Source organism: Porcisia hertigi, chromosome 26 (assembly GCF_017918235.1).
Source record: "Porcisia hertigi strain C119 chromosome 26, whole genome shotgun sequence".
In the NCBI taxonomy this organism is placed as follows: Eukaryota; Euglenozoa; class Kinetoplastea; order Trypanosomatida; family Trypanosomatidae; genus Porcisia; species Porcisia hertigi.
This window is the reverse complement of record NC_090585.1, coordinates 861,808-886,684: the sequence shown is the minus strand read 5'-3', so window position 1 is coordinate 886,684 and position 24,877 is coordinate 861,808. Positions and strand designations below refer to the sequence as shown.

The 24,877-nt window shown below is 58.6% G+C and overlaps 2 protein-coding genes across 2 annotated transcripts; both read right to left on the bottom strand.

The window, feature by feature from the left end:
- Positions 1-480: 480 nt before the first annotated feature.
- Positions 481-12,582, bottom strand: JKF63_04263 (uncharacterized protein; the record flags this gene model as incomplete). Its single annotated transcript, XM_067900255.1, has 1 exon — positions 481-12,582. The coding sequence occupies one exon, from the start codon at positions 12,580-12,582 to the stop codon at positions 481-483; it is 12,102 nt and encodes a 4,033-aa protein (XP_067756439.1).
- A 2,860-nt stretch (positions 12,583-15,442) lies between these two features.
- Positions 15,443-20,677, bottom strand: JKF63_04262 (uncharacterized protein; the record flags this gene model as incomplete). The annotated part of the gene is made up of 1 exon (XM_067900254.1): positions 15,443-20,677. One exon carries the CDS (start codon positions 20,675-20,677, stop codon positions 15,443-15,445), a length of 5,235 nt encoding a protein of 1,744 aa, XP_067756438.1.
- Between the last annotated feature and the right edge of the window lie 4,200 nt (positions 20,678-24,877).

Below are 24,877 nucleotides of genomic sequence, written 5' to 3'. Positions count from 1 at the left end.
CGAGTTTTTGTGTGCCCGCGTATTCAAGTGGAAGGCGCAGTGAGGAGAACGAGAGAGAAGGAAAGCGAAGATGAGCGGGGGGGGGGGGGGGGGAGCGGGACAACGCCCGCGCGCTGTTTCTACATGGGAAGTAATAAGAAAACCGACATGATTTCTAGACTCGGATCCGTGGCTGTCTGTCTGCAAAGCTGACGCAGCCATATATAACTGTATGTTGTTGATCTTTTTTTTTTGTGTGTGTGTGTGTGTGGCTATGCTCGTGTGCGTTATTCAGGTCGGCAGCCTCTGTCGATGCGCCCCGCTCCCCCCCCCTCTTCGGCAGGAGGGTCTGCAACCATGCGCAGAAGCTGAAGAATAAAGAAGAAACCGACATGATTTGAAAAAGGCTGGAAAAAGAAAAGATACAAGACAGGGAGGAGGGGGGAGCGGAGGCGCACTGACGTCTCCATACGACCACGCGTCTCCCCCCCCCCCAACGAGCTACGTGCATCGTGGGAGCGCCTGATGCAACGCGTAGATCCACTTCGCTACCTCGTAGTTTTGGAAGCTGCTGGGGCTCGCGTCCAGTTCCGCTGGAAGCAGGAAGGCACCAGATGCAGGGTACGACCCATTTGTGAGACCCACCGCTGCCGGAGAGAAGCTGCCGTCGCTTGCTTTGACTGCTGCTCCCTGGCCGCATTGCGCACCGCCTGCACCCAAGGCATCCGAGACGGTCGAGAGCGGTTCAAGTGAGAGCGAGGAGTCCGGTTGCTTAAGCCAGCCAGCATTTTTTTTCCGCTCGGCTGGCAGAATGCCCTCAATTTGCTGCAGGATGCGGGCCGCACTTGCAGTGGTGCGGGGGTGCCGCATCGCCTGTTGCAGCATACGGACACACCAAAAACTCACTGCTGCCGGACAGCTTCGCTGTATCGCCGATGTGCAGCGCAGCAGCTCGTCGCAGAGCACTTCAGCGCCGATGGACTGCATCTCCTCGTCCTCGCGTGGCTCCTTGCAGCCGATAGCATCACCACCCTCGGGGCAGTTTTGCTGACCAGGCGCCATGTCATAAGACCCGTGCGCCGCTGACGGATACGCTGGGACCCCACACACTGGAGACCCGGTGGCAGAGTCTGATTCGTCGCTGAAGCTGGTACTGCCATCATTGCTGCTGCTGCTGCTGGTCCCACCCCAGTGATCCTCCGAGTCGGATGGCAGGTACGCCATTCTTGACAGGCGTGCCAAAGCCGTGGCGATGGTGCCATTCAGTAAACGCCGCGTAGGAGGCGAAGAAGAAAACGGTGGCGGTGTCGCATTGTGGTCATCAACACCGTCTCCGCCAGCGCCGCTGTGAATTCGTTCGCGCCAACGACAGCGCCTCTCACTGCCCCGCGCGAGAGGCGCCGGTACGGCTGTGGAGGACGAAGCGGAGTACACGCCCTCCTTGAGGACCACGGCGCCGCCGAAGCCTGTGGTGGGATCAGAGAACATGATGTTCCCATTACCACCACCTCGCCGCCTCGCTGCACCGGCCTTGGCGACACCGCGGTCAGTTGTATCGTCGGCGGGAGGTGAGAGGGCAAAGCTGTCGCTGTCGCTGTCGCTCTGTGTCATACTGGAGGTACTGCTTCGTCCCGAGGAGCTGCCAGACACCACTTGCTCCCGGCGACCGCGCTGTGGCGTGCTGTCATCATAATGCCACTCACTTCCGCTACTAGCGCCGCCCACGTTGCCGTCGTTCCCGAGGCCACTGCGGTCCCCGTATTTCGCCGAACAACCGCCTTCACCGCGCGCGTTCAGCTGAGAGCACGGAGAGCAGGCGTTGTGCGCTGTGGAAGACGGTGTCTGCTGCGAGGGGGGCTGAGATGGCATGCCTTCCATGCCGTCCCACTGCCCCCTCACCCTCGCTGTCCAACGAGGAACCAAATCATTCGCTGCCGCCACCATCAGGTCAGCCGATGCCACACGCGGCGGGGCATACATTAGCTGAGAAGGGTTGGGCAGCACCCTCACAACTCCTCCTCCTCCTCCTCCGAAAAAATCCCGCGGTGTCAACAGCAACGGCGACGGAGAGCCGCTCGATGACGTGACAGGGATCACTGCCACTGGATCCACACGCGTGACGTGGTTACCGAGAGTCGTGCCGTGACCTCTCCACATTGGCACAAGCCTCTCTCCATGGTTGGTCTGAGAGAACAGCAGCACCGGTTGCTGCTGCTGCTGCTGTCGCCTCCGTGACATGGCACCTTGCACAGTTGACGGCTGCGCCAAATGTGGTGGTAGTACGCTGTAGGCCGCTGTCGCCTCACCAGTGCTGGTAGTGGACCGAGTGGGTATAGCGGGAAGATAGAGCTGGTTGACACCGTCTAGAGGTGCCGCCGCGGATGCGGGAGTGAAGTAGTTGTGTGTCAACAGTGACATGGCATGTCGCCCTTTCGCAACGCCACTGTAGGTGCCAGCCCCTGTGACCAAAGAAGAGACACGCTGCTGCTGTTGCAGCACCCACTGTTGCGCGATGAGCTCTGCAAAGCTCTGAGCGAGATCGACTGTGCACATTGCCGACATCATCTCACCGTCAGCAGAGGCCTTAGAAGGGGTGATGACGGAGGCAGCAGTTGGTGGTAGCGCGACGGCGGTGCGGCCACCACCGCTGGGAAGAGTTAGCGCAGAGGAATGCGCCGACACCGTGGCTGCGGCAGCGGTCTGCGACAGTAGCGTGTCGATGCTACGCTTAACCTGCCTCCCCAAAGTCGACGATGCTCCAGGTATGCTCATGACGTTCGTGGTGTCCGTTGTGTGACTATCGTGCACCACCGTGGCAGCCTCTGGCGATGATGATGTGTCTTCTAGTGCTTTATGCGTTGGCAAACCCTCTCCTCGCACGCTGGGATTGTCGCCCTGATGGTGGTGCTCTTCAACGTCGGCTACCGCGGCAGAGGCTGCTGCGGTGGCTGTCGCCAGCGGGTGGTTCAACTGTGCACGAGATGCATAGAGCAACGTGTAGTCATAGCCCTCCCACTCAGCCTTTTCCTCCGGGGTCAAGCACTCGACGCCCATGACGCCTGGCGCACACGCTGCGAGCGACGTAGAGCGCATTGGTGCAGTTCCTTCCACCATGCCACCCTGACGACTTGCCGCAAACTTAGTAGCCTCAACGGGCTCGTCGACGGTACCCCAGCCAGCGCCGCTGGTCTGGATAGTCGTTGGCAGCAAAGTTGAGGAGGCCTGCGGCAACAGGGCCACACTAAACCAGGGGTGCTGGAGTAACTCTGCTACTGTGCCACGCTTCTCCGGCGCGCGCTGCAGGCACAGTGACACAAACGAGTGGAAGTAAGAAGACCATGGATAGACACGCAAAGCCGGAACGGGTTCGCGCGTCGTCAGCGATGGGCCATCCGCAAGCTCCAGCGCCATCATGCCCAGCTGCCAAACATCGACGGCTGCGCTGACAGACGGAGAGGGGTCGAGGATGTTGCGCAACGTAGTCGCTGGAGACTCGGTCGCTTCTGCCCAAGCCAAAATCTTGCGCAACCGCGCCCCATCCTCCGTCTCTGCATCAACGGGGGACATCGTGGAACTGTGCAACATCCCAAAACATTCCCCCGATTCTCGCTCGTTCTTCACCCCAACCGCCGCCGCCGCCGCCGCCGATGCTGCATCACCACACCGCCGGTACCACAGTCGCCGTAGAGAGCGTGCTTCATCGGCAGAGAGGCGAATCAACTCGGGCGCCGGGACGTATTCGGAGTCTTCGATCGCAAAAAGGGTCGGTGGCAGAGGCGGGGGGCTGTGCACCACATCGGGTACGTACCCATACGATGCCCGCGCAGCGGACCTCGTAGAGTCGGCAGGGCGAAGGCTGCGTGCTTGAGCGGACCTGGTGTCAGTAACCGCAACAGCGTCTGGTACGCGACGGACTTTGCCTGAGCGCGACACTTTTGCCTTTGGCGCCGAATTAAGAAATGCCGCAGAAAACGACAGATGTGAACGGTGTGGGTTCGATTGACGCTGCAAAAGCACGCAGGTCATGGCCGTACGCAATGCGGTCGCGACAACGGAGGCGATGTTATCGACCAGGAGTACCTGACGCGACCACTGAAGCGGATCCGGCGCGTCCTGGCCAGCGCTGTCGTTGACGCCATGCAGCGCAGCCGGCGAACCCGTGGAAGGGTCTGTGGAACTTCTCCGACGCCTCGCCCGGTTAGCGGATGCGGTCGCATGAGCGCTCGCAGCCTCCTTGCCAGCATCGCCGAGCTGCGGATGCGGCACAGCCCCAGTCGGGCCTCGGGTTAGTACTAATTCTGCCGCGGCACCGGATGTGCGCTCCGAAGCCACACCGGTGTCCGCTGACGGCTCCGCGTGATGGATGCCGTACGGCTTTCCGCCCTTGACCCCAAATTTGTTCAAGAGGGGTGAGGGACACCACACCGCTGCCGGAGGCCCCATCTCCACCCCACGCACAAAGCGTCGCGGCACCGCGGACGCGAGCCACGCGTGAGGGTCTTCCAGCGCCGCAGACCACGAACCACTTCTCCGGCAACTTTGAAGGGGACTGTGACCTTCGCTGCGGTGCCGCGGAGGAGCTGCGGGGGAGGAATAACACGGCGTCGCACCCAGGCTGTTCTGGAACTCTGTCTGGGAACCAGTAGTGCCGACCCCAGCAGCAGCAGCAGCGGCGGCCTTCGTTGTCGTTGTGCCACGCAGCACAGCACATGGTGGTGTCAGCACCTCAGCGACTAGTGGTACAAGCATCCTGTCATCCTCGACCACGTCGTCACCGTTGGGATCATCCGCGTCGTCGTCGCCGCCGTCGCCGGTGGCAAGGCTGCCGCGTCTCAGCCGCGCTGCGGCACTGCCGCCACCGCACAGACGTGTATTACTCGAGGTCATACTCACCAGAGGCGAGAACGCCGTCGAGGTGCTGATGTTGTCCACAGAGAAGAGCGGGGTGGCGCCTGGACGCCAGGAGTCTGCCGAGGCACCGCCTCTTGATTGCAACCCTGGATGCGGCGCGGATGCCGTCGACAAGACGGCAGAAGGCGACGACGGCGTAGTAGACGGTTGTGATTGGCTGACAGTCGTGTGCAGTTTGGTGCCCGCACCGCTACCAGCACTGAGGCTGTCACTACGACACGGGTTGGCACCCATGGCGGTCGCGAGCCCGTTAGACAGAGCGTCTATAGGAGTAGCTAGAGACGTCATCTCACACAGCGTTGCTGAGGCAGGGCCATTCGTCTTATTCGGTACACCAGCAACTCCACCCGTTTCGCGAATCGCCATGTTTAGTCTTCGTGCTTGGTGATGTCTCGGTCGCATTTGTTGGTGGGGTCGAAGATGCCCTGCCCCCGCGTGCCGAGCTCGCCGCGGTTGACTTTCAGAGTCCAGGCGAGGTTTTGGAGACGAGGTGGCACCTGTCTCGACAGCCGCAGCAGCCAGTGTTCTAGAGGCAAGTCCTTTGGAGGCATACTCCTGTGGCGTACGTCCGGCTTGGCTTTGCACAGACAGTGGTGCAGCCGGCGTGCTCGCCGCCTCACCAGCGTCCTTGCCCTCAATGTCACAGTTACTTGGCCGCCGCCCATTGTCATCCACATTTGGCGTTTTTGCCTCTGCCTGCTGCCCGCGCCCGAGCCTCGTCGCACTTTCTTTACGTGCCCCAATACTCGGGGCTCGGGACTTTGCACGCCGGCGTGCGGGCGGTGGCATCACGAGCCCCGACTCTCGCGTGCTCTCCATGGCGTGCCACAGCGGAAACGCATTCGTCGACTTGACACTCCCATGCGCACGGCCAGTGGCGTGTAGATCCAACAACTGAACGAGAACGGAGTAGATGATGTTGCGGATAACGGCCTCCACCAACGCGGGGTGCGGCTGGCAGGTGTCCTTCCACTCCGCAAGAAGCTCCCGCACGTTGCCGCGCGGTAGCCGCGGGTATGCGAGATCGATCTCGAGCACAAGGCTTGAGTCTCGATAGACGCCTAGGTCGACCCCAAGTGGCGTGGGCACGCGGCTGGGCGGCGATAGCAGATCGGCATTGTGCTGGGCTTGCTCTTGCGTGTAAGAAAGGACATGGCGGCGGCGGCGGTGGCGCCTCACGTGCATACCAGACCCCAGCGCGCTGACTGGTGCGTCGGCTTTAGCTGCACCGCCACTGGGCCTTTCCACCACACTAGTCAGCCCCTGGTGGTCAGCAGGCGCCGCTGCCGCCGAAGACGCCGGGCCCTCGCCGTTGCGTTTGTCAGAGAGAGATGAGCCACACTCCCCGTCGCCGGTGCGAGAGGCTGCTGCTGTAGTCACCGCTGCTTCAGCAGGAACGCTGGTGGTGGTGTTGGTGGTGCGGCCGTCGCTGCTGCTGAGCCAATTTTGGTGAAAGATTCGCTCGATGATCCGTTTTTTGCTCACGGCATCCAGCGGTGTGCGTGGGTTCACTTGGATGCGGTGTTTCTCGCTGCTGAACGTGCCCTTGATGATGGGCGCCATCGTCGTCGCTGTCGCCGCCGCATTGGGGGACACTTGTTCATCGAGAGAACTCGCTACGGAGACGCTCGGCCTTTCCGCAGCCGTGTCCACAATGTTGTGGCGCCGACGCGGGCACCTTGATGTCTCGCGCATGTTGTGCGGCCTCCTCTGTGACTCTTTTTTGTCGTCACGCTTGTCATGGCGGTGAGAGGAAGCAGCGCTGCTCGTAAGCATCGCGGACGGCGTTAACCCGCGCGTCGCCGCGTCTTCGCGCATGCGCGGGATCGGTGGTCGGGGACGCCACCCAGATGTGCTAGAACGTTGCCGTTGCGAGCGCACACCGACGACGTGTTTGTGGCTTGCATTACCTGTGCGAGTCAATGGTCTCCCTGTTAGCCCTCGCCGCTCGCTGCCGCCAGCCGATCCCGATGGCATTGCAGTGGGCAATAGAGACTCCTCGTGCGGTAGCACACTCACCGTCAACCCACAACACGGGAGCGAGAGGCGTATCCGTGAAAGGGCGGCCGAGGAACCGTTTCCTGCCCCATCTGCACCCATGACGGCATCACTGCCCAGTGCCTCTGACAACCTTTGAGGAGACACCGGGGTCGACAGCGTGGATAGCGACGCTGGTGCTGCAGAGTTGGACAGAGGTGACGTGAGGATCTCACGCTGCTGCTCAGTGATTCCGTCTTGGTTGTCGCCAATGTTGCCGCCACCAATGCCCTCTGAACCGACCACGCCGCCACTTCTCCTCACCGCAGGACCTTTAGGATGCGGCACCGCAGACGACGACGACGACGACGACGGGGCTTTCATAGGTGACGTGGGGTTTCTGGGCGCCTTAGCTGGAGCCTCCGCTGCCTCCATCGATATAGACACCGGTGATAACTGCGAAGGGACATCGGTTGGGTGTGGAGGTTCCACCAAGGAGGCCAACGGCAAGGGGTCAGTCATATTCGTCCGTACGGATGACGTCGTTGCAAACCTTTTCTGAGTGGTGTCTGGCGGCGACGTGGGAAAGAGTGGTGGTGGCTCTCGCGTCGATGGCATCATGAGCGACTCGCATAAAGAGGTGTGCAGCGCATGCACCAGAGCGTCATCCTGGAGGAGGTCCTCAAACGCCATTACACCAGCGTCAGCGCTCAAATTATCATCGGCCTCATCGTCATCCAGGTAGGCCTCGCCGACGTCGCTGCTGGTGTCACTGCTGGTGTCGGGGATGCTCCTTGCCGGTGCTTGAGGGGGGGTATTCTGTGAAGGGCGGCAGGATGAAGGATTGCCGCCGGCTGACGTCAGCAACGAACGCTTAGGGATCACATCGTGGTGGCAACTGTGGCACACATACCATACGCCATCACCGCCATCTTGCGCCGCTACCTGGGCGTCCGTGTCACGCAAGCGCTTCCTCACCACTACATCATCCTCATCGTTCGCGCTTTCCCGAACGCTCAGCGGCGTCGGTGCCGACTTTGCCATCGTGCCGAGAAGAGTGGTGGCCCCGCTCACACTTCTAGCGTTGGGGTTACCCCTCAAGCCGCCGCGCGTGGCCTTCATGTTCGCCTTTAGAGCCGCCATGAAAGCGTTCGTGGGGGTTGTCGCCCCATTTGGCGCAGCGGTAGGCGCATCCTTCAAGAATGGAGAGTCCGTAGACGATACCTGCGTGAATTGCGCTGCAGATGTGCTGCACGTTACTCTCAGGTCGTGTGCGCCGGTGGCCATCCGAATGGGCTGCTCTGGATAGCTGGAGGCATGGGGTGGCACCAAGGCGGCGTGATCGCTTCGCCTGTCGTCGACATCACTGCTCATGTCACCAACGTAGAGGCTGTAGCGGGGGCTGGTGCTGTCCACAAGTTCTACCCGTGAAGAGAGCCCTCGCTCAGCGGCATCCTCACCCGTAGCTCCGCCGCATTCCTCCACATTTTCGAGTGTCGACACAGCTGCGACTGCCTCGTTGGTCAGCCGCGTGTCGTCTGCGCCGCGTGCCAAAGCGGTGGTGGCCGGCTGCTGCTGCCGTGATGCACGCAAGTCGTTGCTGGAAGGCGCGGTGTAACGGTCCGCTACACCCACGCTTAGATCGCGCAATGGTGAGCGCAGGCGAAAAGACTGTGACAGGTCGCCACTCACTACAGAAGAATCCAGAAGTGTCTCTGCGCGACTGCCGCTACTGTTGTTTGTTGCCGCCAGCGCCGTCCATTGCGTGCTAGAGACACGTGAGGGGGGGTGCAGCCTGGCAAGTGACAGCGATGCCACACTGGCGGTGGTGCTCGTAAGAAGTGGTTGCTGCTGCGACAGCGACGTAGGGGATAACTGCGCCAGCGCCGCCCCGCTCGTGCTCAGCTGGTGGAAACCAGACGATGAGTGGCCGGTCTGCAGCTGCGATGGGAGAACGGACTGAGCCAACGGCGGTAGTGCGCTGAACGATCCGGATGCGCTGCCGCCAGTGGCCGCCATCGGTCGGCGCGACGCCCTTAAAGCCGGTGCGGAGGCTGATGAGTGCGGCAATGCAGACACCGGCGGAGCCACTGGGACAGTGTCCACCTCGTTAACTAGCAAAGCGCGCACCGAGCTTTGACGCTCGGGCGTCTTGTCACAGATGTCTTCCACCGCAACACCGAGAGAGGAGGACGAGGTCTGCGCAAGTGGAGGCACGGCTACCCTGTCACACAACCGAAAAGAAGAAAACGACTTTGGGCCTCTGTCGGTGGCGAGACCCACAGTGCGCAGATCGTCTTGGGGCCACGAGCTTGCGAGCCGGGTTTTCTCCTTTCTGCGCAACGTCAGGGTGGCTGCTGCGTGGCCACCACTGCCTCGAGTAGGAACGCATTCCATTCCCAAATGTGAGCTCTGCTGGCGCTGCTGTAGAAGTAGGGTGCGCAACCGTTGTGGTGGATCTTCCACAGGTGGCGGTGTCGTAGTGGTAGCGGTAGCGGTGTTCGACATGAGCGAGGAAGTACGAGACGTACGGGAGTGGTCGGGGTAACGGTGACGGTGATGTCTCTCACCGTGCGGTAGATGCGGCGACTGTGCCTGGGTTTCAAATAGCGCGCTTGACTCCACCGTCGGACTGTCGCGTTTCAAGGGTGCATACCGCACCACCTGCCCAACTATACTGCAATGGGGGCAGCGCAGGCACCGCTGGGGAGCGCTCGTTAGCCCACTGGCGGCCAACTCCTTCCTGAGACGCTTTTCGTGTGTTCTGCGCCGCTGCTGGAGTTCTGCATGGCGCTTCGCTACGCACATGTACGCGACGTATTCGTAGACGCTACGCAGCATCTCTCTCGAGACAGTAAACACGTGTACCACGCATGAAGTATTCGAGGTCGCCGACACCCCCTCCGCAGTCCACGCATTATAGCGTATGTTATGTTGAAGATGGTGTGACGCCGGGTAGGACGCGAGAGAGGGGGAGTAAGATGAAACCGGCAGCGGCACATGGAGCTGCTGCGACGGCGAGGACGGCGTGGCGGTGAAGAGGCTGCTCGATACTCCAGGTGTAGAAAGCCTAATGGTGTGCTTACCAGGAGCACCAGGTCCGTGGAAGACGGGGGGCCATACACCGTACCAACCGCACGCCGCCTCATCCCTCTTCAGTGGAGCCGCGACCTCGACTCCGGCTTGGAACCCTCGGCTCCCCGAGCCAGACTCCAATACACCGTAGCGCCCACGCCACGAGAAAGAGTCAGCGCCGCCCCCAATGTCTACCTCCGCTGCAGGAGCCGCGGTCGTGATGTGGCTTTCGATTCCAGGGGTCAGACCGCTTTGTAGTCCACTCTGGGGACGTGTGCTGTCGCCAAAATTGAGCGACATTCTGCAACCGCCTCCGCTGCTTGCGGCCGTGGGCAACGTGTCGGCGGCAGCGTGCCTGTCACACGCGGCAAGGCCAGGATACACCATGTCAAAGGCAGCCGTATTGGTGCGCGTGTGGCGTACCATTGGCGAGAGGTCCGTCACCACTGTGACTTCTTTTTCCGCTGACACCACGGCGTCGCGACCTCGCAGGCCGCGCACTATTGGTGACACGGCAGAGAGAGGCCCGCCCATCCCCCGTGAACGCGGAGTGCGCGAATCAAACGTCACCTCGTCAACAGTGTCACAGCAGGGACACTGGATGGGACGGAGTTGAGAGGTAGCGTTCCATGTGGGGGAGATGGCCGGGGGCTGGGGGAATGAAGGCCTACAGTGTGCCGCAGATGCGAAGCTTGCTGCGTGGGTCGTGGGTTGCGTGAGCCGCTCTGGCAGGCATGCATATAATGGGGTTTCCTCGGGGACGGGGGAGGTGGCGGCGTGGTTAGGAGCAAACGGAGCATCAATATCACCGAGCATGTAGGCGGTGGGCAAGAGTTGGGAGGTGCTCCCTGGCAAAGCCGACGAGGCTTGTGTCAGGAGCTGTATCGCAGACGACCGAGGCGCTGTCGGGTCTCGAAAGAACTGGATTCCAGCAGCGCACGTATGCACGGCTGCGGCCGGCCCCACCGACTTTGTCACCGGCACGTACGCCGAGGCGATGGGGAGGCCCGTGTACAGATCGTGCAGCGTCACCATGCCTTGCTCAAAATGGATCGCCTTCACAGGTGCAGATTTTGTGTCACGCATCGTGCCGGGTGCACCGTTGGTGCCCGCGACCCCATTTCCATGGCTAGGGGTCGCTTCTGCAGCAACGGCAGAGGCTGGGCCTTCCCGCACATACACGGCTTCTTCCGCCGTCGCCACTGCGTGTAGTTGATGGGGAGTGCCCTTGGCGGGGGAACGAGCAGAGCGTGCTGTCGCCAGTGCAAATCCCGTCCCCGCGCCCGCTTTCCCTGCGTTCAAACCCATGATCCGATCACAGGTTTCCAGAGACACCCGCAGCAGACTAGACGGCCGGGAGAAGCGAGTCAAGTGCGAGGTGAGCGCATCGCTATTACTTGCGGCGAAGCCAGCGCCGTCGCCTGCGCGAGAATAAGCTTCTGCGTGCGAAGTGCCTGACACTGCCGGCTTCTGTGCGTCACTGTCACCCTTGGTCGCCACGCCAGTGCTTGCGGACCTTGCATCCCTGCGACGAAGCGCCGCATAACGCCTCTTCACCTCCCCCTCGCGCGCGAGGAAGTACTCGCGTGCCCGCGCGGCTTTCTTCAAACTGGAGGGTCCGACGTTGACCAGTGTACTGGCAGAAAGAATTGCGCTGAAACCGCTGGGAATGCCGGAAGCCGCAGCAGCGCTCGCGCTCGCCGCCGCCGCCGCAGCAGCAGCAGCACTCGCTCCGCCAAGGGTGTTCAGAAACGTCTTTGAGCCGAGCAGGAAGGAGTCACTGCCGGACAGACGGCTTGGCAACCCCCCAGGGCCGCGCACCTCTCTAGAGTCTCCGCGGCGTCCGCTGGATGTGTGGGGGCTGGCTGTTGAGAGGGTGCTCCTTAGCCCAAGCCGTCCGCCACTGCCAGAGCCGCCTCCTTGTGTAGGCTTGCCCCTCTTTCGCCTGGCCCCGGGGCGCTTTGCACGTGACCTTGCGTGCACGTTGGAGCCAACCCCGACGAGGCGCCGACGCCGTGACGCGACGTAGTGGTGTCTCAGAAGCGCCGCGTCGATGGGCACCGGTGCGCCATCGTCGTCGTACGCTGCCACAATGCCCGAACCACCACGGTACTGCAGCCCAGCCGGCTGCTGGTGCTCGTACCCGGCCGCCAGATCAGCTTCAATGCCGTACGGATGCCCATAGCCATACAGTTGACTACGGTGCTGCTTGGATGGGTGGTAGTACTCCTCGTGCGAGGACAAAGAGCTGGTGTACCTGTCAGACGTCAAAGTGCCATTGGAGAACGATTCGCTGTCGACATTGTGGTTGGTGCGGTACGTATTTCTGCGAGCCGGGCCGCCACGTCGACCGCCTCTCACGGAGAAATCATTCTCCTCAACAGCATCGTATCCAAAGACAAATGGGTCGTGTTGACGGTGCCCAGAGATTTTCATGACGCCGTCCTCATCCACGTAGAGTGGAAAGCCGTCGACACTGTCACCGAAGCTGACCTCCCGCACCGAGTCTGTGAAGCCATTCAAGGCTCCGAAGCTCTGGGAAGGCGGCACCACCACCCGCACCGGCTGGCGGACACCCGATATTTGATGCCGGCTTCTCAAGGAACGGCTCTTGTTGGGCTGACCATGGGGATTGCTCATGGAGCCGATTGGCACCGCTGCTTCACCATGGATCAAACCTCCTGCAGAGATGACACTTCTGCGGGCTGGTGTAGACAGATACCTTTCTGTACCCACACGCTTGATACTCTCTTCAAGGATGTTGCTGTCCCTAGTGCTCTCCACGCCATCATAGAGGTGAACCAATGTACGGTCTTGGCCCTTCGAAGACGCTGTCCACTTCGCCATGTCACCCACAGTCTCTCTTTGTGTGTATCCCTATGTAATAGTTGTATATATACGTAGATATGTGGGCTATATAAAACTTATTCAGGAAGACAAACAGAGAGAGAGAAGGTGGGGGAGGGGGAAGGGGGAGGGGAGGGGAGGGGGTTGCAAGCCTCATGTGCAGTACGCCGCCTACAAAGAGGAGGAGGAGGAGGAGGGGGGGCCCCCCAATAATGGTAGATCTGCAGCCACTTGCAGGCCCAAAGATACACACACAGACAGACACACACACAAACTAAAGATGGGGGGAGCGAGGGGAAGAGGAAGAGCACAGCACACGTTAGGATGAGGTACTCTACCACTTGCGTCTCTTCTTCCCAAGAAAGCAAAATATAGGAGCAATAGACAAAGGGAAGTAGGGCAGGGCGGGATGATGGCCTACGGTAAATATGAACAGTTTTTTTTTCTTCTGCCGCTACTGCTGCTCATGACAAATCATGTGGACTATGCGCTTTGTTTTAACGGTTTGAGGAGTACCCATCCCCGTGCGCTTGATGTTGAGATGCAAAAATTGCACATAAAAAGGTCAGTGGTGGAGTGGCAAGTAAATAGGCGATCATGTCATGTCACGTCGTGTGTGTGTGGAGGAGGAGGAGAATCACTGTTGTGGCATTTGGGGGGACCATAGGTCAGTGCATACATCACTGTTTCAAAAGACAGAGAGGAAGCGGATGCAGGGTGAGGGCGGCGCAGACGCACCACCACGCACGCAGAAAGGAGGCGGGGGTCCAGCCCCCCCCCCCCTCCCCCTCCCCCTCCCCCTCCCCCTCCCTCCTTCGCATGTTTTGTGCAGCATTCCCCCAATCTTCCAGGAGTGGAGAAAGCTCATGTAGTGAGGGGAAGGAACAGAAGCCTCATTCATTCTATTGTACAACCGTGAATATCCGTAAAGTCTGGAGGGAGGGGGGGGGGAGTGCTCGTGTGCACAAGTCGAGGAAGCCCTCTACATGACAAACAAAAAAAAGGTTGGAGGAGTCAATGGCGAATGCGTTCGTTTGCTTTTCTGACATACTTGGGTGTATGATATCCAACATTACGGACTGAGTGAACTGCCTCGGATGGGGTAATTACGGCATTCTTCGCTCGTCTTCGTGATTACGAAGAATGCGCAGTCCGTGACGAAGGAGGAGGGGGGGGGGGCGTTCCTCCACGCCTTAAAAAAAAAACTCTTCCCTACGTACATGACAATGACCCGGGGTCGATGTGGTGTAATGCAGATAAAAAAAAAAGAGTGCACAGCATTCCTCCTCCCCCTCTCTCTGCCCCCCCCCCCCTGCGACGGCTTCTGTCTGACGGATATCCATGCAGGGCTAATTATTGAGATTTGAAGGCAGCACGGCCATCAATCCCACTCCATCCCTGCATTGTGACACACGCAAGAGGGGTACACGCGGGGGTGTACAGGAGTGCCTGGCCTAGACGAGGGGGTGAAAGAGGGGGGGGGGGGGGCGGAGAAGGCTCAAAGAAGCACCGATCCAGACAAAGAAATATAGAGAGACTGTAGGTTAACTGGCGCCCGTATATATCGTGCATCGATGTCAGTCATGCTTAGGGTATGGACATGTCACCGTCACTCTTTGTACGCGCATTGCCGCATGCGGAAGAAACTCAATGGGAAACACGCACGTGCATACACATAAACAGATGCGGCACAACAGAGGAAGCGCGTTAGAAACAACCAGCAAAGTAACGAGGTGAAGCACACTCAAAAATAGTCGCGTAAACACACACACACACACACAAATGTGCACGCCTCTATACATCTCTGTATATATATATGTGTGTGTGTGTGTGGAGTTGGAGAGGTGCGTGGGGGGGGGGGGGGGGGGGGAGGTAAGTAGCAATAGCGTGGCACGCGAGAGGCCAGAAACCGAGCAGAAAAAAAAGTTGACACAAGAGTGGCAAGATGGAAAAAAAAAACAACACACACATCTAAGCCTAAAAATATAAAAAAAAGAATGCAGAGCGTACGAATACTAATCCCTGACGCAGTCTCCAGCCCCTGGCCCCTGCCCCCCCTCCGCGGCACGTACCAAACAATTCAAAGATAATACATCATAAAAACAACCCACGTGAAGGATTTCAAGAGAGCCCACACAACAAGAGCCATCAACACCCCCACCCCCCACACAAACCACATGGCAAGACAGGTGAAGAGGAGGAGGAGGAGGAAAGGCCACCCCACAGGAATGTACCAATCGTGAGAGACGAGGAGACAGCAGCAGTAGTAGTAGTAGTAGTAGCGGTGCGAGAGAGGCGTGTGGAAACGTGGAGTATGGAGATTCCATGTTCCATAGCGCACCTCTGCCTGATGCGGACATGCGAGCTTTCACCAAGAGCAGGCTAGGCCTCCGCGGTGAGTACAGACACTTAGCTCAAAAGCACGCATCACTGAAGCGACAACGCGTCCACGAAAGCACGCAAGCACACACACACACACAGTAAAGCCTCACATCAACGCGACTCGGATCAGGTAGTCAGATGATTGCCCAGCACCCTAGCGCAGTGACTCTACCAAAAGGCAAATCACAAACGCAAAGAAAAACAGGCAAAAATATAGGTGTGCCGCAGATGAAAAGAAAATATCTCCTCCCCCCCCCTCCCCTCCCCCGCCTCAATCGTTGAGCATTATATTGTTGTAGAGAGACTCGAATAAGTCGTCTCCAACACCCTCAGTAGCCTTTGCGGTGGTCGTCGGCGTTGCGGTCAAAGCGGCGACCACCTGATTCGCGGTTGCCGCATCATCACGATCAGGCAGCAACGCTGATGCTGAGTCTGTTGCAGCGGCAGCGGCTCGCTTTGGTAGCGTTGCCCTCTTCTCCCAGGCACAGTCGACGGGCGTTGAGGCGGCTTTCCGGATGGAGTGTGGCACAGAAAGTAGTGATGGCTTGATAGCTGTTGTGATTGCCGGTATTGCCACGCATTGTGCGGTCGGTGTCGGCTTGACGGCCGCCGGTGTTATCAGACGCGATTTCTCTTCGCAAGTCCGCAGTTGTGGGTGTACTCCGCCAAACACATCTCGCGCGATAGAGGAGAACATGTCTTTCTCCTCGTTCTCGTCACTGCCACGGCGCGCGAGAGTTGCATCGGACGGAGAGCATCCGCCGTTAGCATCACTTGCACTTGGAGCGGCACTGTGCAAGGCAGCGGTGTTGCGGTCGCTGTTGCTCAGCGGCGACAACTCATTGGCTGTCGCAGGCCGGTGCAAACCAGCTGCACGGCGAAGGTGATCGTCATGGGTAGCTAAATTCGAAGTAGTACTCGGGTGCGTGGGCCCCCTATCGTCTGCAGCTTCTGCGATTGTGCAGTGGGTGAGTGCTGGCGGTGGCACCGAGCGCAGAACGTTAGCCGTTGCCGTTGCCGACGTTGCATTGATGCCGGTGACCCGGGGTGACCGAGCATGCACGTTAGCTTCGTCATCCATGTGGCGACTGACACTGCAGCTGCCGTGGTGGTGGTGGTGGTGGTCAGTACAGCTGCAGTCCCGAGGATCCGCTGGATGTGGCAACTCCTCTCCTTCTCCATGCGGTACGAGCGACAGCTTCTCGGCGATCAGGCGGGCTTCTTGCAGGAACGGGTGCTCGAGAGCCTCCCTTGCAGTCATGCGCTTCAGTGGGTTCGGCTCCAGCAACCGCTGGACAAACGAGATGGCTGCGCTGCTGACGCCAGCCCAGCGAGGGCTGTTGCAGCGCGGAACCCGTTGCTGCTGCTTAAGCAACGTTGCCCGCGAAGACGCGTTGAAGGGAAAACAACCACTGAGAAGCACGTACGCGACGATGCCAATAGGGTACAGGTCCATCGCACGGGCGAGGCCCACCGTCGTTGAGCGGCGCACCCAGCCGTGCTCTAGGATCCACGAGAGCATCTCAGGCGGGAGGTACTTCTCTGTGCCGCAGGGGGTGAGCAGCAGTGTGGCGTCGGTGTCATCGGGCGCTGTGTGCCCACCAACCGCGACGATGGGAGGTGCCGTTAGCGGCTGGTGGTGGGAAGTGTTGCTGTTCATGATGGATGGGTTGCGCAGCCCTGAACCGCCCGCAGGAAGAGCGCTGGTGTTGCCGTGGCCGCCGCTGTTTGCTGCGTTGACGTGATCAGGGGTTACCGCGGTGCTATGGGACAAATGCACCAGTGTCGGAGGCGGCGGTGGCACAGAAATTGTCGCTGCTTCCGGCGCGACCTGTCGCTGCACTGTCAGTACGCTTGGAGACAGGAGTGCAGGGCGCACACCCCGCTCGTTTTCTGGTGCCGATTTGCAGTATTCCTTTTCACTCGCAGTACTTGCTTCCTCTAACTCCGCCGTGCTGTTGTCGCCCGACTCGGGGTCCGTCTCGGACGCACTCACATCCGTACTAAAGGCACCATCCCCGTCATCGCGGCACGCGGTCATGTCCTGTCGGCTTCCTCGACCGAGGCCGGCAACGTTGGCGTCCGTGTTGACGGTCGCCATGGACTCTACGGCGGGGCCAACGCCACCATTCTCATCCTCGTCCATCTCCTCCTCCCGGTCGAGGAAGCAGGTGAACATGTTCGTTGTGGACGGCATCGGCGACGGCATCCCAAGGTGCGACACACTGGAGTCGATGCCGCCGATACTTGCAGCACCCGGCCCAAGATGTGCTGCGCCAGCGCCGACAACCGCGCTGGCTGGCTGCCGAAGCAGTGGCGGTCTCGGCAGAGCCACTTTGGCAGACGTGTAGCCGTGGCTGGAGATGCTTCCGCCGTTGGTAGGTGCCACTCCACCAGCCGCACTGCCAGCGCCGGGTGACGCCAACGTCCACGAACTACCGCTGTGGGCATTGTCCGTTGGGTTCTTGTGTACGTGGTGGCTGCCGGCGACTGGTGAAGCACTGGAAGGCAGGAAAGCAGCCAAGTTCACTGGTGACGTCGTGGATGTGTTTAGGCTGCCCTGACGCACCCCTGCGCCACGGCCACGCACCACAGCAGCAGCGGCAGGCAACAGAGCACCTGTGCGGGTGCGCCGAGCGAGCCCGAAATCAATAAGGGTCACTCGCAGCAGGCGTTGCACGTTGTGGGGAAGTTTGGGGTAGCCAAGCTGCGCCGCGGTGCGAGTGCCCGCCGCGACCGCAGTTGGAGGGCGGCCTTGTCGGCCACCTCCCTCCCCGGTTTCTGCCGTCGACGCGTCGACCTTGTGCACGGCCGTGCCAAGTACGTCACGAATGCACGCGTCTGAGACGGTGCCATCGACCTCGGAGAGGATCATGTTTTCCAATTTGATGTCGCGGTGAATGAGCCCAAAGTTGGTGTGCAAGTACTGGACCGTGGAGAGAAGCTGGAAGAGCATCAGTGCCGCCCGCGCCTCCGACGGCGGTCCGTAGCGGGAAAGGTAGTGCTGTGCATCCATGCTCCCAGGGAACATGCCCATCGCGATGACAAAGGAGTCGGGGGTGCGGATCGCCTCGAAAAACTGCGAGCAACCGGTGTGGTGTAGACGGCGCAGGATCGAGACTTCGCGCTCAATCTCGACGAGTTCTCGACGCACGCTGTTGTCGTTGTGCTGCGCTCCTTGTTGCGCCTTGACAGTGACTCTTCCGGCCACGGCAGCAACAGCAGAGGGTGTGGTGGCCTGTGGGCCAGGTGTCACCCTCGAATTATCACGCGCTTTGCGCGATATGACCTTGAGCGCAACAACGGGAATAGAGCGCAGAGACGTCGCTGTTGATCGGGTGTGCAGGCTGCCCGTAGCCGCCTCATCGTCCGCCAGTGACCCTGCCGTGTCGTTGACACCGGCGCCACAGGCCGGGTTCGCATGCCCAGCTGGTGAATAAGAGCGCCGGGGGACTAGAGTCGCCCTCCTGGAAATAGGCACGGGGCTGCCCCGCCCTCGTAAGACACCGCTGCCGAGCGCCTCGCCTCCACACGCAGCCGCGTGCCCACCCAACAGAGGTGATGCAAAGCGTTGCAGTCCTTCTTTGCCTCGAAGGATGGGAACCGCCGCATACACCTTGGAGAAGGCCCCCCTTCCGATCATATCCACCATTGGATTGAACACGTAGACGTCCTGTAAGTCATCGACGCGGCAGCACATATGGCCGCCATCCTCAGGCACCATACTGGAGCGCAGCCCCGCCGGGATAATCGAACTAGTGGGATTTGAGTCCCGCGGCTGTTTCTGCGGCGGCGCTTGACAACTGCGGTGGAGGCGCGACGCGTCGGTGACCTCCTGCGGATACCCACCCTTGTACACAAGCGGCAGGATCGGCACGGAGACAGCGCGCAGCGTCGATCGCCTTCCCCCGCTCTTGTGTTTTTGACCGCCACCTAGACAACGACCACGACGCGGTGTGGCTCGCCAGGCCGCAGCAAACGGTGGTGACACACTGGTCGACGGCGAGCGCGCGGGGGCCGCCATCAGGGGCGAACCGAAGAAGAGCGCGCCGTCCCCGTCCACGAGGCAATTGCCGTCACCTGCAGTGATGTTTGTCGCTGCAGCAGGTCCTGCTTCGGCGGAGGCCCTGTCTCTTGGGGAGACGCCCGCGCCACCCACATCTGTGTCTGCTGCTGCTGCTGCTGCCGGTGACGATGATGACCGCATTCCCGGCGTGTGGCCCCGACCTCTCTCCTCCGGCCTACGGAGCTGCTGCTGATAAAAGAAGCGCTCGAACGAGCTCAGCGGCAGGTTTGTCATCGAGAACACCTCTGCGGAGCTCTCCGCTGCGGCATCGCTGAGATACTCAAGGGCATCCGACGAGATCCGGGCGGCACGCAGTGCCGCCCTCGGGCTCAACCCCTTTTCGTACACAATGAGCCGTGGCGCGTGGTGCAGGACGATGGCGGTTTTCGCTGCAGCGTGGGCATGGCGAACATCTGCCATGTCGTCAGAGGTGGACGCACAGGTTATGCTCTTGTAGGGCAGCACAGAGACGCGCGCACAGCCCTGATCACGCGGAAGAAAGGGCTCGTCACCGACTCCATCCTCGGCGACGTAAGGATCATCTGCCGTGTACCGGTGCCGACGTGATCGCAGGGGTGCCGAGGCGGCGCGTGGGCGGAACAGTGAGAGCAGTCGCTCAGCAGCACGCGCCTCTTGCTCTGACGGGGCACGCAGCGACGACGAAGGCGCGTCGGCGGCTTGCGGGAATCTCAAAGACGCTTTGCCAGGAGGGGAAACAGTTGTGTTGGAACCCGTCACCGGGACGTCGGCGCACACAGAGTGCATTGTCGCTGGGTGCCGCTGCTCCGCCGGCCGTCCAATGCACGCGGTGGCACCCCCATTGAGTGTTGGCGGAGACCGCGGGGGAGACATAATAACAGCGGACCTGCGTTTGTTGTCGACCTTCTCTGTATCCCCATCGCTCATCTCACAGAGAAGGTGGGGCTGGCGCTCTTCCTCATCTGCAACACAACCTGTGGCGCGACTCATCTCCCTTGTACTGTTCTCCAGTCGCTCACTGGAAGAGTTGTACACGGGTGCCCTGGTGGTAGAGGCCATCAGCAGACGAGAATCTTGTTGGCGTCGCAGATAAGCCTCCTGCTGCTGCCGCTGCTGCTCGCGGCGGTACTGCTGCAGTAGCGTGCGAGCCTTTTGGAGCAGTCGCGTCACGCCCGGAGCAATAGGGCGCGTGCCAAAACAAGAGTAATTGGTGTAGCTTCCACGAAGAACGACGTGATCGACCGGAATGGGATTTTGTCGAACGCGGCTGATCCGCCACCAGCGCAACCGATCCACAACTTGCACGGCAGTGGTCAACTCAACGGCGGCAGCGGCGTGACCGCCGAGCTTGGAGGGCTTGTGCTGCTTATCAGACAGGGGTTCATTACTCCCATCACAGTATGCAATGTTGTCGTTCTCCTGTATGGCGGTGCGCCCGCCATACAGGGACCTTGCAGACATGGCCGCCGCGTGATGTGAGCACGCGCACACCGACGGCGACGACCGCTGAGACGTCCGCTGAGACGTCCGAGACGCAAAAAAAAAAGCGGTTGTTGCGGCTCTGTCTCTTTATTACCTCCAATACGTACCACAGCGGAGGAGGTGAACAAGACAACACGCCGCAAGCAAATAACAGTAATAAAAGGTAACTAAGGAAAAGAGTGCGATGGAAAAGACGAGGACAAAGACGACAAATACAACAAATACAACAAAAAGGAGCGGAAGAAGTACGTCAAACTTTGTGTGTGTGTGTGTGCTATGAGCTCTGGTGTGTATTCTGGGACGACAATGATGCCAAACAAAGCGAAAAAAAAACTATACACGAGATGAGGAAAACAAAAGGGGAGGGGGAAGGGGAGGGGGAGGGCAGCAAAACAGAATTATGTGCGCGTTTGGATGTCTGTTAAAGTTTGTAAGTGCAATGGGACTTTTTTTTGTAAAGGCAGAGACATACACACACATGCACACAACGATTAGCTCAAGACTCCTAGATGAACCCCTCCCCCGCGAAAAAATCAAAAATAGATACAAGAGCGGCGGCGAAGAGGAACAAAGGGTCGAAAATACGAGACGCGGGCCAAGACAAAACACCCAATTTAAAGTAAACCTCTATCGCACGCAGACACACGCGGACAGACGTAACCAAAGTGCGATGGACGGAGGGAGAGGGGGGGGCGTGCGCGAGAGCCGCACGAAGAAAACAGCCAATTGTCTCGAACCCTCAAACCGAAAACGGACCAGCACACTAGAGGGAAATCGCAGCACCACACACGGACTCAGACACACGCACACACAACGTGCAGAGAGAGGAGGGATGTACGCTGCGACGAAAGTATGGACGACAAAGGGAAAGGAGAAAAAATTACACGCACCGTGGGGAATCAGAAAAAGAAAAAATCTGCGAAGAAATTTATAAAAAAAGAGCAGAGGGAAGAAACAACAGCTGTAAAAGCGGAAGGGAGAAGGGGGGAGAGAGGAGGGAAGGGGAAGGAGAATCAAGATCAACAGGCCAGAGATCTTCTCTGAGAAACGCAAAGCGGAGAAAACTGACAAAATAAAGAGAAGACCCTCCCCCCCCCCCCCTTGCACAGCACCCCGTCTATATCACAAGAGCAACAACGAAAGAGAAAGGAGAGAGAAAATGAGAAATGCGCACACCAGTGAGGCACCAAAATAAAAAAAAGGAGAGAGCCGTCAGAGACGCATGAAAAAAAAAATTACGATGGATGCACGCACACACACATACACCTTTTCTTCTCCCTCCTCGTACGTGGTCTAGTAGTTATAGGTGACCCAGGTGTGTGTGTGTGTGTGTGTGTGTGTGTGTGTGTGTGCGTCACTGTGCAGGGATATGTCTGGGTCCGACGCAGACGTGGGTGCTCTCCTCCAATGTCGCTGCTGGTGGCTTCCTCTCCACCTGCCACGCCAGACGTTTTTTTTTTCCTCCGTCAGTGGTATACGTGCGAGGGCGCCGCCACACCCGATGCGGCTTGCGACTTGTAAAAACGGAGCGAGAAGCCTCGAGGCAATCTTTAGCAGCGGCGTATGTAATGTAGGAAGACCAACAGAGAAAGGCCACACCTACGAGTATACCAATAAAATAGAAAAAGGGGGGAGGGAAAAAGGAGGGGGGCTTTACTGACACAACAATGCAGAGGATAAGTGCCCAGCGCTGCGTGGAGATGGTGGATGAAGAGCGACTGTGATGTGGTGCGTGTATATTCACGGGCGAAAGGAGGGGTAATAAAAAAATGTGTGTGTTGAAGGGTGGGGGAGGGGAGGGGAGGGGAGGGGAGGGGAGGGAAATACGGGTAAAAAGGTCGAGTACAGCGACGACGATGAGGGCGGTCACAATCGTTGGAAATCAGCGGATGTATGACGATGTGCTACCAAATGGGTATATATATATATATATGCGTGTGTGTGTGTGTGTGTGTGTGATTTTGCCTCAGCGCCTACACAGGCGGCAGGGGCGCGCGCACTCGATGGCTTAACGAGCAAAAAAAGATGGAAGGAGAGGAGGGGAGAGGAGGGGAGGGGGGTCGAAAGATTAGACCGCTTCCACCGTAGGAACAGCAACGGGAAAAAAGGAAAAACGCACACACGTGAATAGGCGGATCAAATGACAAAGGTTGAAAGAGATTGTAGCGTAGAAAATCAGAACAAAAAGAGGGGAGGGAGGAGGGGAGGAAGGGGGCTCAGATGCTGATTTGTAGGTACACTCACACGATGAAGCAAACAACAATCTTGTGCTCGCGTGTATGCGGAAAGGGGGGGGGACAAAACGCTGTGGAAACCGTGAGAAAACGCCCGCGGCAGGTGAGCACACACACACACACACACGTGGAGGGGGGGGGCAGGATGAAGTAACGCGCTGCCGTCCGCGTAAAGTAAAAGGAATACAAAATCGTCCCCCCTGAAAACTTGTCTGTCGAGAAAGTAAGCAGTTATGTTGAAAGGGTTGGCGAGACGCGGAGTTCGGGAAAGGAGAGAACGAACAAGTGTGTTTTGAGTGGCTGCCAGTGTGTGTGTGTGTGTCGTCTGAGTGTGAGGGGGGGGGGACTGTCAGCGTATTTTTCTGCTCGGAGATAATACTCCCCCCTTTCCTCCGTGGGATACGATGTCGAGACAATTGGTATACTTGTATGTCAAGCGATGGTTCGCTTCAGCAGCAGCAAGGTTCGAACAACACACACGAACACACATACACACACTATACATATACAGCAGTAGGCATGCAAGTGAGAAACTAAGAAAATAGAGAGGCGAAAGACGAACAATAAAAAAAAAGAAAAACGCTCGCGAATTTTCTTCGCTGCGTCTCGTCGGTTATTACAAAAAAATAAAGGCGAGTGATTTCGTTTGTATATTTTTTGTGTGCCTACGTGGCAGTACTGTGCGTGTGTGTTTGTGTTTGTGTGCGAGTGTGTATGTGTTGGGGGGTGGGAGGGGGGCTGAGGTTACCAGCGAGAAAGAGAAAAAAAAAGAGGGCGACAGAGGAGAGGGGTGAAGGTCGTGAACGCAAGGAAAAAAAGGGGGGGCAGAAACACATATTATTATATATATACATACATATATATACATACATATATATACATAATATATACATAATATATATATATATATATATATATACGTTTGTATGTATATTTCTTCGCGGTCGTTGCCCTTTTTTCACTCCTGGCGAATAGGGTATGAGCAAAGTGGGGAAAACACACGGGATACACACGTCGAGCTACTCCCACTTCTTTTTCCCTCTCGTCTTCTCGAGTGGCGCTTCCTTTCCAGGTTTTGTGTGTTTATTTGTTTGTGGATCAGTGGTGTGGCCCAGACTGTAAATCAACGCTGCAGTAGACCAGATGGTGCAAGCGAGCGAGCGAGACGAGCAAGGGAGAGGAAAGGAGGGGGAGGGGATGCGCTGTACGTGTGTGTGTGTGTGTGTGTGCATTGCACAAAAACATCGAAGAGTGGTGGTGGTTGGTGAGACGAAGAACACCCGGGGACAAAGCCTACAAAAACAGAGAAACAGATGAAGACTAGCTAAAGCAGACTTTGGGATCCATCAGCTACAGCGAGATCTCTACACCTTGAAGCATGTTGGCAGAGAGCCTGGACACAAGGGTTGAGCCAGCGGGTGTGTCCATGCAGTTGGGTGTGTAGAGGTGGGATTCACTGCAGAAAAAGATTCGCACGGGATGCGCGCCTCGTGGTCTCCGTCGCTCTTCCCTTGGTCTCTCCGAAACCACAGACACGATGACAACAGAGACAGAGCATGTTGCTCGGTGGAGGTGAGGCAGTACTTCACGGCCCTGGGAGCAGCACACAACAAAGCAGCACCCTTGCCTGCAACACATACGCACGCAAAAATCTTGCAGACTAAGCACATACTTTTCCAGCGCGCCCCTGACCGGTAATCGCCGCTTCGTTATATATTTATACAGTCCTGCCGTGTTGATCCTCATGGGTTACACAATAAAAGTTACTCGAGGCTACTTACGTGTTGCTCCAGACAAAACCCACAAACATGGATACGCCATAGATGGCTGCGCAGTGCAGAGGGCGATGTGTGCAAAGGGAGAATACGCGCTCCATTGGGGAGATGAGCGGGGAGGGGAGGAGGGGGGGGAAGGGGGAGGTGGGCGTCCTCAAAGCGAACGGAAT